Source organism: Apus apus, chromosome 24 (assembly GCF_020740795.1).
Source record: "Apus apus isolate bApuApu2 chromosome 24, bApuApu2.pri.cur, whole genome shotgun sequence".
In the NCBI taxonomy this organism is placed as follows: Eukaryota; Metazoa; Chordata; class Aves; order Apodiformes; family Apodidae; genus Apus; species Apus apus.
In genome coordinates, this window is record NC_067305.1 from 3,657,214 (window position 1) to 3,670,865 (window position 13,652).

The window sequence follows — 13,652 nt, forward strand, 5'->3', positions numbered from 1 at the left end:
TCCTACTGCCCTCAGCTCCCACACCCTTCTTCCAGTCTGTTTTTATCAAAACAGAAAGCCCGAATTCCAGCCCCTCTTTTCCTCCCATCCCCATGAATCTCAAGGAGGGAAACCCCTTGGAAAACAGAAGCAGAGTGTGGGTAAGTTTGACAATTCTTTTTCAGGTCCTTTCAGTTCACCTTCCCCCACCCCACAGTGATGCTCCCTCTGACAGTTCCACACTGGGATCAGAACCAGCAGATATGCAGCAAAGCCAGGAAAGTATTTTCTTTTGATATGTAGAGAAAAAAGGAAAACAAAAATACAAGGAAAAAAGGGGATAAACATTTGAAAGAAAGAAGACAACCAAGTATCTTGGAATGGACTGGAGGCCTGAGAAAGCCTCAGTAAGGAATTCTGTCTATGCAGAAACGGGACTCCTCTTTCCTCCCACTCCTGGGGGGAGAGAAAGAGAAGGAGAGAGACAGGGAAGAGAGAGAAGAGACAGCAGGACAATTAAACATGGAGAGATGTGGCAGGCGCCCAGCCGAGAGCCCGCTGCTCTCCCTTGTTAAGGACTCTGAGAGATGGGAGCGGGTGCTCTCTCTCCTCACACTGGTGACCAGAGCCATTTCTGAGTTAGTTCTGCTCCCGGCTACTCCAAACTGCAGCGAAGTGATTTAGTAGAGATGAGAGGAGACAGAAAACACAAAGAACAGCTGCCACAGCCACTCATGCAGTGAAAAAACACCTCATTTAAAAGCAAAGATCTGTGAAAAGCCCAGGTTGAAATATTGCCATCCAGGGTTATTGTCCCCAGGGCAACAGCGAAGGGAGACAATCCATTAAACTAAAACCAGCACATTTTGGTTGCATATGCTCCATCCTGGTGTCATTAATATCCCCCCATAGCCTCCACACGACTCCTCTCTCCCGCTCTGCTGGAGCCCAAACGGGACCATTCCCAGTGCTCGCTGGGCCAGCAGCCTTCCTCCCCACGGCTACGAAGTCACTCATGGAAAAGAGCATGAGGATTGCTTTCCCAAAGGCTGGCGAAAACATTGGACTTTTGATTAATCACCTTCCCTTCTCCTCTTCCTCCCCGTTCCCCCCCCCCCACCCCCTCTCCCCACTCCATTGCTGTGTCCCCCTTCCAGACAGCTGCTGCTCAGTTTCTGCTGGGGGACAGGCAGGCTGCTGCACCACGGTGGGCTGCTGTCCTCCCTGAGCATGCTCAGCACCAAGGGCCACCACCACGGCCTCTTGACAAGCTCCTCACTGCTCCCCACCCCATCAAACGGATGTCGCTGTCTGGCCTCCCATCTCCCTCCCCAGAGCAGGCACCAGCCCCACACCTCCATTCCCATCTCAGCTATCTGGGGCAGCCCAGGGAGAAGGGCAGCAGGTCCCGGAGGCATCCCCCAAACCACCCACCTCCCCAGCCGTGCCAAAGACCTCAGCACCACCAAGGTCCACCCCACGGCTCCGTACCCCTGTGCCCGCCATCTCTGGCTCCCTGACTGTCTTCCCCTCACAGAAGGGTGGGAAAAGGAGAGACACCTACTAGACTGCAAGGTGCGCTCTCTGACCTCCGGGGTGAAGGCCCCCAAGCCCAGAGCCGAGCGGGCTGCCAGCCGGAAGACATACTCAGTGTTGGGCTTCAGGCCTTCCACAGTGAAGGAGGTCGTTGGCTCGAAGGTCCTCGGCACCTGAGATGGGCAAGGGGGACGGAAAAAATAAAAACAAACAAAAAGGAGTAGAGGAGAGCCCTGCCCAGAGAGCCCTGCCCAGAGACACCTGCCCTACCCTGCTCTCTCAGCCACCCTGGGGAACAGAGGGCCAGGGTGCTCCTCAGGGCCCCAACCCTTCGAGCTGCTCCTCTCCACACTCACCTCCTTGCCATGCTCTGCTTCCTTATAGAGCAGCTCGTACTTCACTATGATCTCCTGGCGGGGAGGGCTCCAGGACAGCACGATGCTTGTCTCTGTCTTCGCTTCTGCTCGGAAGTTCATGGGCTGCCCAGGAACTGACACAGAGAAGGAGCCGACGGGGCACAGGAGGCAAGATCAGAGACAGGAGAAGCCACATTAACTTGACCAATTAGAAGACTCCTACCCTGTTTTCTTCCAAGTCTTTGTGTGAAGAGTATGTCAGCAGCAAAGTGCAACACTGCACAGTGGGTAGACCCTTCTCTTAAAGCAGGGGAGGGTTAAATCCCACTGCATGATTAGAGCATACCCAGAGCTGCTGGAAATGGAAGAATCCTACTGGATCATATGCTTCTTTCTTGGCAGCCCTTCCCACTAATCCCCAGTATGAGAAGATTCTGGAAGTAGGAAGCCCATGAGCAGCCTGTTCAGGACACAGGGTTTCCTCACCAGCACCCCATGCCATAAGCAGAGCACCCAAAAACATACTGGGTGACAACCTGTAATAAACCAGCTTTGTTCTCAGCTCAACACATCTGCTGTGACAAGGAGGGCTTTGTTTTGCTCCCCTTTTAGAAAAAGGCAAAAAATAAGGCTCATTCCCCAGTCATCTTGGGGAAGGTAATTTCTGGGTACTTAAGAAGAGTTAAGCTTCACCACTGCCTGGGCAGTGAGCATTTTTAGGTCTATTAAAGACATTTAGGAACTGAAAAAAATAAGGTATTTCACTTTGAAGCACGGCACAGCAGAAATGGATTCTCTTCCTGTAACTGCTTGCCTCACCACCCATTTAAGCAACAACCTTTCCGAGACAAAACAGATCAGAAATCATGCACCAGGCGCTCTGGCTCCAGGATTGAGCTTCCTCCCTGAAGGTTACTTCTATTTTAACCAAATTGAATCAATTAAAAAAAAATAAAATAAAAATGTTCTGGCGACATGGCAGCCACAGCTCCTGCAGCCCAGTGCTCCCAAGGCTAGTGACACAGGTGCTCACCTCCTTGCTGTGTCTTAACCTGGATGGGGTCAGAAAGAGGCCCATCTCCCACGGACGTGAAGGCCAGGACCCGGACTGTGTAGGTTTCATCCTCCAGAAGGCTGCCCACCGTGGTCAGGAGGCTGTCGTCCACGTTGTGCTTCTGCCAGTTGCTGACAGGTTGGTCAGGCTCCATGGTGTAATACACACGATAGCCACGGATCTGCCCATTGGGCTCCACTGGTTCCTCCCACTGGATGATCATGGTGGTGCTGCTCAGCATTCTTCCCTGCACGTTACGGGGGGCACTGGCAGGAGCCTGTTCCCCAGTGCGAGTGACCACGGACTCGCTGGGAGGCCCCTGCCCGATGCTGTTGACTGCAGAGACCCAGATCTCATACTCAGAGTTGGGGCTGAGCCCCCCAATGCTGTAGCGTGTGGTGGTGATGTCCTCTTTGATCTGATATGGTCCATCTTGGCTTTTAGACTTGTATTCAATGACATAGTAGGACACAGGGTCTGGATTTCCAGAGTCCCAGGTGATGGTGATACTTGTTGCTGTCGTCTCTGTCACCACCGGCGTCCCAGGAGCCTTGGGGAGTGCTGAGAATCAGGAAGAACAGACATTTAAAAAAACAAACCAACACACAGATGCTGAAATGGTGCCTAATTGGGCTAGTTAGGGCTGCAGGAGCCAGAGGCACAGTCCCAATCACAGCGCAACGGTTCAGTAAAGTGCTGCAGAAATATTATGAACCTAGTTAGACACTCTTATTATCCTCCTTAAACTGCTCCATCAAAAGGAAAGTGTGCAGCTAAACATCTGGAATCATTAGCACAGACTTTCAGCTGCAGATCTGCCACCTTACACGGCAGCAGGGAAAAGCAGCTTGGCAGGGGCTCCTTCATACCCACATCTTCTGAGCCCGGCACGGCTCGGTCTCTCCTGCTCAGTGTTCAGGTATTGGCAGGAAAAAACCCCTACAAATACTCAAGAGTGCTTCCCCTCCAGCCCAAAACGTGTGTTTACACACACCTCCCCTGTCCCTCATCCTGAAGACTGCCTTTGGAGCTTGCACGTTAAATGTCAGACACCTTTAACAGCAAGCTCTGCATGTTTCCCTCACTACACGCTTTCCAGCCTCATCTTCTCTAGACTTGGGCACCTCTAAAGCTCTTAACTTCTCCTTTCATCTTCTGCCTGGGAAGGGCTGCAGATGCTCACACGCAGGAACGTAAGGGGAACAGAACACAAATAAAATGACAAAAGGCAGAAAGTACCAGCAGGGCATGATTCCCCATCTGATGGGATAGTTGGAAGCAGAAACAATGTATCTTACATAGTAGCTTTTTAAATGGGTAGGATGAGACAGGGAAAAAGGAGAAAGAAGAAAATACTCAGGAAAATAAAGAGCACTTCAGGACAGCCCCAGGCATCCTTCTCCTGGCATGTGAGCCCACTTCCTCTGCAAAGGCATCAAGATTCACTAGTCCCTGCTCAATCCTCTTGTCAGACCTTCCTCAGTCAGATGCACTGATACAACAGGATTGTTCTTCTTTAGCCCTCCCCTTTTCCAAAGTGTTTCTCCTCCTCTCCCCCCCCCCTCGCATCCTTTCCCACCCTCCCTCCCCCCAGGTCCCTCCTGGGCAATGCCAGCACTCCGAGCAGACACCAGCTCATACAAAGAGCTCTACACTCACCCAACCACAGGGGCATCCCGCTTGGGTTTTAATACTCCCCTGCTGAGGACAGAATAGATTGAAGATTGCACCCGTGCTCCTCTTGGGAATTGCTAGCTGGAGTTGGGGTTACTCCCCCTCTTGCTGAGGCAACAACGGCCACTAAAATGCTGGAACTAGGCTCTAGTGCAAGGGCACACATGCCAGAGATCCTCAGGCCCTCGGCTGAATCTCTAACCCTGGAACAGGATGGCATGCAGGCTTCAAGCCCTCTAAGGCTCCTTGCAAACCGCCCAGGCAGCCCCGCACCCCAGGACAGAAACAAGCATGCAGGGCTTCCAACCACAGCTTTCTCCAAACAAACAGCTCAGCTGCCCCAAAGCCAGGAAAGATCACAAGCCAGCAGCCCCTGCATTCCTTTGTGCGTGAGATCCCCAGAAGGAGCATGCACAGACCCCAGCCCACGGCGCTGGCGGGGCGCAGGTTCCTCCTGCCCATGCTGACACACCCAGATGCACACACAGGCTGGGAACGACACGGACGGACACACATGCAGCCAGGCACCCACATGCCCACACAGCCACCTTGCTCCTTCTCCCATGCACAGCCAGCTCCTGTGCACAGCTGCCTGTTGGCATGCACAGCTGTGCCCCCAGGCACAGACCCACCCCACGCAGACACCCGAAGCCACCAGCACAAACAGGTCCCCTGGCAGAGTCCCCTGGGCACATCCCCACCCGTGCACGGCAGCAGGCCGAGGGGCACGACAAGAGGCTGACATGCAGGAAGGTGACACGCCTGCTTTGCTCAGACCCTCTGCCAGGGCACTGCCCCCCAACACGTGCCTTGCCCACAGGCCCCGCTCACCCGCTGCGCGTGCCCCCCGCCCCAGCCACGCAGCGGGGAGCCCACGCGCTCGCCCTCAGGCGTGTTCCCACTCCCTTACATTTCACCGTGATCTGAGCAACAGCTTCTATGACTCCCAGACTGGACATGGCCACGCAGGTGTAGTTGGCGGAGTCCTTGACATCCGTGAGCTCCAAGACATTGCGGCCCACGGGCATGTCATCTTCAGGTGTCAGGTCCTCTGCTCCCTGCATCCACTTGACGTAGGGCATGGGAGAACCCACGGCCACGCAGGTGATGTTGACGTTGCCACCAGGCATGATTTCATGGCTGACGGGGAGGATGGAGAAGCGAGGGGCCACACGGCGAACTGTGGACGAGACGCACAGAGGTAACACAAAAAACCAAAACAAAAGGAGACAAACAAAACAAAACAAGGTAAAAAAAAAAAACCAAACATAAAAAAAAAAGGAAGAAAGAAAGGAAGAAAGAAAAGGAAAAAGAAGGGAGAAAAAGAAAAAAGAGCAAAAGGTAATTTAAATATAGACGGGGTTTGTCATCATTTATTTTCTTCCTTCATCAAAAACAAAATGAAAAAACAAACAAATTAAAAAATCGAAGAAACCAAAAACCAACAAAATGAAACTTCAAAGAAATCTTTACTTCACAAACAATATATAGAATATAGACATAAAAGCGATATTTCATAGCAACAGGGTTCCATTGATCAAGATTAGACCCATCACAGCACAGATAAATACACAAAAATTTATTAGCAATTTCTCATCTTTACTGGCAAGAGCTGGCAGGGCAAGCACCAAAAAATCTCCTCCACAGTCACTGGGGCCCCCAGCTCCCCGCCCTAGGAAACCTGCTCCTCCCCTTTTCCAGTGGAATCTGCTCCCATATCACCTTCTCCCACACCAAAAGGAAAGAGCCCCTCCACCACCACGGCCTGGAATGGTCCAGGGGCCTCCTCCACCTCTGGAGATCTCCCACCAGGAGCTCTGTGCCCAAGGGATGCTGCAGAGGTGGGGCGGTGGGGAGGAGAAGGTTGAGATGGAGATGGGAACTTCTCAAGATTTCGCCTTGTTGGACCCAGAGAATTCAACAAAGAGAGAAGTGGCACATCCCCAAATGCCAGGCAGACACCGCTTGAAAAGGGAAGAGGCAAAAATATCACAAAAGGGAGGAGAGGGAGTCCCCGGAGTGGGACAGAATTTAGTTTGTGTTTGTGTGTGAGAACCCTCCAGGGGGGGACAGTCCCCCTGGAGTGAGAAGGATTGTGGAAAAGATGAGAAACTCTAATGAAATTTTTGTGGTTTTCGGGTATAGAAACCCTAACGAAGCCTCTTTAAGATCTGACACGGTTCCATCGATAGATGCAGCTCTCAGAGTCACAAACATCATGCAAAATAGGTAAAAAAGAGAGAGAGAAAAAGATAGAAAGAGAAGGAGAGAGGAAAATGCAGAGAAATATCATTTTTGGGCGGCTAGCAAATGCCCACATGGAGACTGAATAGAAAGAGAGCGACAGAGAAAGAAAGGAAGACAAGGAGAAGGAGAACAAGGAGGGGAAGGGAGGAAGAAGAGAGAGAAAGAGAGGGAGGGGAGGGGGAAACCCACTTTAATGCTGCATACTTTTTCTAGCTGATGTGACCCAATGTGGTGGCTCACATTGTCACATCTCAGCCCTGGCGGAATAATAAATAGAATAGAATTAATAAGAAAAACAAGGTAATGAAACTTTAACGTTGAGAAAACAGTGACATGTTCTGTGCATCTCCTTAGCAGAGAGGTGGATGCAGCTTCCAGACCTTTCACAGTAAGAACATGGACGCAAAGGGGGGAGGGTGTGGTTTCCTTGGCTCCATTTTCTGAACTAACTGGGCTGGCTGGATGGCCGAGGTGGGTGCCCTGCCTTAGGGGGAAAGCAGGAGAAGGAAAAAAGGAGAAAGGCAAGCGGATCCGAGAGGCCCGAGGGAAGGAGCTGAGGGGAAGGTCCCATCCCACAAGCAAGGACAAAAGGATACAGACTCCGAGAAGATGCAGGCACAGCAGCAGCCCAAGGAGAGTAGGAGGGTGGGATTCCTCCAGCTTCAGCGACAGCCATGCAGCAAACTCCCTCCAGGTGGGGTGAGTGAGGGGGGAGGAGACTCAGGAGTGCTGGAAAAGTATCTGTCCTATTCCCAGGTAACCTCTCTGAACAAGCTCTAAAAACCCAGTGGCAACTGCACCCATGCAAAGCAATGCAAAAGACATCCGAGCTCAGCCTGCCATGGCTCTTTCCAAGTCCTAGTGCCTTCAGATGTTCCCTCGACCTGATGTCTTGGGTTTCTCCAGTTTTTATCTTCCAGTTCACTTCCCTGGCTGCCACTCAACGTGACAGATCTTTTCAGCTAGGAAGGGTGATGCCAGCAGAGGCAGGGGCTGTTTTCCATTTAGTGGGGCTTTGTCAAACAAAAGTCAATTGAAGCCTCTGCCTCCTCTTTCAAGCTGACAAGGAGATGTCTTCATAGAAAGGTGTGGTCTTCCCATCTCTTCCTTTTCTGCACTGTCACCACTGCCCAGGAACCAGTAGTGAGAGGCAAGGGAGAGAAGACTTCCAGATTTGCAGCATTAGGAGCTCAGAGATGTAAGCGGAGAATTCCTGCATGCAGGATTTGCAAAGAGCATGGACAGCACAGGCTCCCCTCCCACGGAGCTGGGGAAGGGACGGGCGTGTGGAGGACAAGACTGCAAACCCACCTGGACACTAATACTAAAAGATTTTTTTCTGCTTAGAGAAGAGTGCAAGGAGAGTACCAAGGTATCTGCACAACCTCAGGCACCAGCGGGGGCTCAGGAGAGCAGGGACCATGCTCCTTGCTCTTCCTGTCACACCACTATGGAAGACTTTCAGCCCTAGACATGAGGGTACGTCCCTGTTGCCTCCTCTGTCCTCTCCACACTCTGCTTCAGGAGGTTCCACACTTCAGAAAATGGAGCCACGTGGAAACCACACCGGTCACAATCTGAGACAAGATGGAGAGAACTTGAAAAGAAACAAGTGGGGTCAACATGCAGACAGATCTGGGGTGGGGATGACTCTTTTGAGGAGGGGCTGATATGTCACCTTCTGGAGAGGGGAGGCAAGGTGGGAAGAGGTGAAGGAGGAATGGGGAGACATATGCCGGACAAGATCCGGTCAGCAAACAGCATCAACAGCAACAAACAACGGCAGGTGGGATGCAAACACTGAGTTGTCATGGAAACAGAACAAGACAATTAATTCAAACCAAGGGTAATCACAAAGAAATAAAACCGAACCGAAGGAGAAAGGGAAAACAAAAAAAAAAAAGAAAAAAAGAAAAAAAGAAAAAGGAAGAACAAACCAGAGTTTAACAACTGAAAAGCATCATCTGATGTGTGGTGGAGCGCTGAGAATCGGAGTCTGAAGGGAAGGGACTGCTGCTGGCTGCAGGGCTTTGGGCAGGGAAGGGAAGAGATCCACTCACAAAACACAAGCTCAGGACCATGAGCTGGAGCTGTGCAGAGCACACTCACAACCAACCACAGAGCAGCTCTCCCCAACCTCCTGGCAGCACTCAGGGCTTTAGTTCAGCTTCGTGGGGTCTCAGGGCAGCATTACTTTTTGGCCGTTTTAATGGCATTTGTCAAACTTAATGTCTGGGAAGCACCAGCACATCTGGGTGCCATTCTGCCACAAGGGAGAATCTGGATCAGGGACAGCAGGCTGATGCAAGACCAAAAGAGGCAGCAGCACTTCTGTTGTGCATCCTGGTTTAAAAAAAGCTACACACCCATGTGTGCACAAATACACAGACATCCACACACCAGCCTAGGATGTGAAAATAACTCCACCATGAAATGCTGGAGACCTCAGAGAGTCCCTAGATACATCCCTGCCACAGCTCAGGGCTGTGACAACCACATTTACTGTCAGAGGAAATACTTCCAGGGCTTGTCTCTGGATACCAAGAACCATCATGCTGCTGTTTATTTTAATTGCTGTATCACTCTGATTTGACTGTTGACATGAGATTTGTCAAGCTGAGAAGCTCTGGGTCAGCGTTTAGGTCAGGGCCTAAGAGGAGGAGAGCAGTGGTGGGAAGAAAGCTTGAAGTACAGCTGGAAATTGAATTAAGAACAATTTCAGTTCTGGGTCCAGCTGGGTTTCACACATGGCAGCTAAAAGTGTGAAATTGTACATGTAAAAAATGTGATGAAGAGATTCTTCCCATTTTCCTAACCAGCACACTCAAAGGACTGGAAAAAAAAAAAGAACTGCCCTATCTGGAAAGGAAAAGTTGGGATGGGGCAGTCAGGACTCTCACGTATAGACACTTATCTAATACTTTTACCAGTTTCTGGTTTTGAGAAGCACCTTCCCTGAGTTTCAGGGATGTCTGGTTTCCACGACAGCTTTGTCAGACCCGTTGTACGAAGCCGACCTCGCATGCGCGCACACACGTGCATGCTCCAGGTGCACGTGCAGCAGCTCCCGAGGTGCACACACAGGCAGGCACACACAAACACACATTTTCAATGGCCAAAAAACTCTTCAGGAGCTTTTTTCAAACAAGGATACAGCTTGTTACTGATAGAACCAGATCTCAGAATGGACATTTGTAATGCAAGTCAAATCAATGCACAGAAGCCATTTCTGAGGCACAGAAAGATTTCTAAAGTGCAGTTAGTTTTGAGTCTGCTTAGCATTGTCTGGTGGATACTAATTTCACACAAGCAAATCTGCACCCCAAATTCTGCTTAACCTAACTTCCATTAGCAACTGAACAGATACGTAACTTTTCACATCCTTGTAAAGCCAATTGGTTTAGTTGCTGCTCTCGGATGCAGAGAGGTTCACCCAGTTTGTGTTCTGTGAGTGGCATTTTCAATCCATTATTCTTTCCAACCAGAAGGTACCAATCAACATCACTAAGGTCCCCCACCACCACCACTCAGTTAAAACCAGAGCTGGGGTCCACAAGGTGAGAGATGGTTTTTAAAAGGGACAGATTTTACAGACCTGATCGGAAGAGACACTGCGAGATCCAGGGTTGACTTTTGCAACACCAGAATCCATCCTTAAAATGTGTTCCCAGGATGCTGCTAGTGAGAGAAATCTGAGGACCAACCAACGGGTTTGTGCTGAGGAAACCCACCAGTTCCACTTTTTAAGCCCCTTCCAGATTAGCTCAGGAAGAAAAATGTTGGGAGGAGGAGCAAGGTGGGGAAAGGAGAACGTTCTAGACAAGAACCCATCACTTCAAACCCCGATTCACATTAAACCAACTCAAAGAGAAACATATTTCATATCTTAAAGAAGAAATTAACTGAAAAAAGGAAAGAAAAGAAAGTGAAGTGACTGGTTGAAAGCACCAAACAAAACCAAATGGTATTAAACATTTTGACACTCAGCAAGCTGCTGCTCCAAATGAGGTGAGAAGGCGGACATTATTGGCCATTTTGGTGAGACAGGAGTCATTCCGTCTTGCTCCAAAATGAGGAGGGGATAGGGGAAAGGGTGCCAAAATAATGTGCAGCCTCTACATTATTAGTGAAGCTTAGATTACACCTGTCCTCCCCTCCCAAAAGGTGGTCCATCCCTGCCCCTGTGCTGGCCGTGCAGCCGTCTCTGCCTTCTCCCTCTCCCATTCCAATCACAAGGTCATTCCGCTGGGGCGAGACGCCGTTCGGGTTTGGATTTCCGACCTCCGTCCCTCCAGAGGACGAGATATTTCCCTCCTCGTGCCCATCTCCTTCCTAATTTCCTTCACGGTAAATAAAAATAAATAAGTAAAAAGGTAGATAAATAAAGAATGAAGGCCAAGGCTTGGATTCGGTCTGGAGGAAATCCATTACCTTCCCAATCATTGTTACTTTTGCACTTAAAAACACCCACATTGAGTGACAGGGCTGGCTGAACATCTCTGGTCTTTTGTCATTCTTTTTTTGTTTCCTGTTGCTTTTTTACAGGATTGAATAGAAAAGAATCTGAACCCAATTGTTTTTCGAGCAGCTCTGTAATATGAAGCACAGACTCTACTGGTTTAGTTTTGTTATTTTAATTTGACAAGGTGTAATCTAATTTTTTTTTCCCCTAAAACAAAGAGAACAGCGATGCAAAAGGTGTAAGAGACACAGGCAGGCAGAGATTTCGAGATCAGTACAGCACAGTGTTCCTGCAAAGTGCCCTCTATAGAGAGATATACATATATATATACATATATATATAGTTTTGGTTTGGTTTTTTGTGTTGGTTTTTTTTGGGGGGGTGGCTTTTTGTATCCATTTCCATTTCCTGATACCCTTGAGAAATCCTTCTGCAGAAACACAGTTGTTTGGTTGCTTTGTTTGGTTTTGAACTAGAATTTCAGAGCTGAGGACACCCCAAACAGGGACAGGGAGCTCCCCCACCCATGGAAGTGCTAACATAACACTTAAAAATTGTCCCAGAACTCTCCCTCCCTAAAGTCCAGAGCCTGGAAATTGGCACTACAGGGGCAGCTGTACAAAGTAGGTTCTGCCTCCCTCCTTTTCCATTAAAGAATTTATCCATGCTAGCCTAAAAAAGCTATTAAAATTCCTACATTTTAAAACATCAATGATTGTTTTGACCTTGTGGCTATTTGCTAAATCTACAGTGTAAGTGAAATTATTTCCTTCTAACCTCTAAATGGCACTGAAAGCCAAGTTCCACTTGTCTCTCGAGGACTGGGCTGAGCAACCAGCAGCTCTGGTTTGACAGTCAAATGACACATGATCCAAACTTAACCCAGGAGCAGGCTACAGGCTAAATTATTTGTTAAATTAGTCACATTTTAATATCTTTTGAAGCTTTATTTCCTGAGGTCCTAGGCACACTATTTCTGCTTTTTCAATGGCTTTTATTTTAATTGATTTCAACTAGCTTTGCTATTATGTGTTTAGCCCTGGCCTGTTTTCATCTTTTGTCTCTCAATGAGTTGAGGTTTTCCAGAGAGCCTTGAAAAATAGTTGCAATGTTCTCAGCAGGATCTGGGCTGCAGAATCTGCTCCTGGGTGACTAAACACTGCACTTGACTCCTGCAGCAGAAGAGGGAAGGCCTAAGCAGGCACAGGGAGTGCTCTGTGCTGTTTTAAACGCTTGCAGAACCATTTAAAACTCCCTGGGTTTGAAAAGAGCAGAGCAACACGAAGCTCGAGTGAAGGGGAAAAAGGATTATCCCTGCAGCACCTGAACTGCTGCCTTTTGTAACCCCTCCTGGGGCACCACTGTTTGAAATAGGGGAAAATTTTTAATTTTGGTAAAATCAGCCATGACAATTTGTCCTGTAGCACCAGCAGCAGCTCTGCACACTCAGAGGTTGCTAAAGCACAGCCCACACAGCTCTGCTGGGCATTGTTCCTTCTCCCTTTCCCTTTGTAAGGTGGAAGAGCACGCAGGGACACTCAGCCCTTCCATGCAGTGCTCTGGCTGGAGCCAAGCAGCTGGCTCTCTGGATCAAAACAAAGCAATCGAGGTGGAAACCCGAGGCTTTCAAAATGAAAAGGGCTACAAAGTGCTCTGTTCCATGGGGGCAAACCACCTGTGGCCACAGATCCTGGACACACAGACATTTGCCCTCTCTGGGGCCAAGACTGGACCCTGCGTGTGTTGATTCATCGATGCTTGGAGAAAAATATCATCAGGCAGGAGTGATTCAACGGGGTTTTATCCACCAGAGTGTAGTGAGCTTCTCAGCCCTTCTGGTCAAGATTCAAAGCCTCTTAAAAAGGCCAAAAATGTTTGCAGCTCTCTGCTCTACACAGACATGGGCTTTCTGATGAGCTCTGAGAAGTGCCAGGCTCTCAAACCAGCCTCCCCTGTGCTAAGCAAGTCCCTGTTGCTGTGCAAGAAGAGGCTGGAAGCTCTCAACCATCACCACTGAGACAGACAGCTCTCGATAGCCAGGAATCTGTCCCTCCCTGCAAGCAGTGACAGTCTTTGTGTCCCTAGGGATACACAGAAGTACCCAGTGAGACTTCTGAAAGCCAGGTGAGATGTGCAGCTCCCATGAAAATCAGCAGCCCCATCTTAAGGTGTGCTGACTTGCCTGCTAGAACTGCCTTTTCATTGACTACAGGTGGCATCTGGACCATGGGCTCAGACTAGAAACTTTTGCACACCCTCAGCTGGTGGCACAATTTCTCTCACTTCTGCTCTGCTTTTGTGGGTCTCCATAAAGGTACCTCTGCATTTGACCTTGGAAATGCCC

At 49.5% G+C, this 13,652-nt stretch overlaps 1 protein-coding gene across 14 annotated transcripts in view; it reads right to left on the reverse strand.

Moving 5' to 3' along the window:
• PTPRS (protein tyrosine phosphatase receptor type S) overlaps window positions 1-13,652 on the reverse strand; it is a 162,365-nt gene that overhangs the window by 43,416 nt on the left and 105,297 nt on the right. For all 14 annotated transcript variants that reach the window (XM_051639352.1, XM_051639366.1, XM_051639354.1 and 11 more), the window contains 4 exons: window positions 5,510-5,779; window positions 2,905-3,486; window positions 1,872-2,005; window positions 1,544-1,688 (listed from right to left, as the gene is read on the reverse strand). In XM_051639352.1, the coding sequence (XP_051495312.1) occupies window positions 1,544-1,688; window positions 1,872-2,005; window positions 2,905-3,486; window positions 5,510-5,779 (1,131 nt within the window). The remainder of the gene's footprint in view (window positions 1-1,543; window positions 1,689-1,871; window positions 2,006-2,904; window positions 3,487-5,509; window positions 5,780-13,652) is intronic.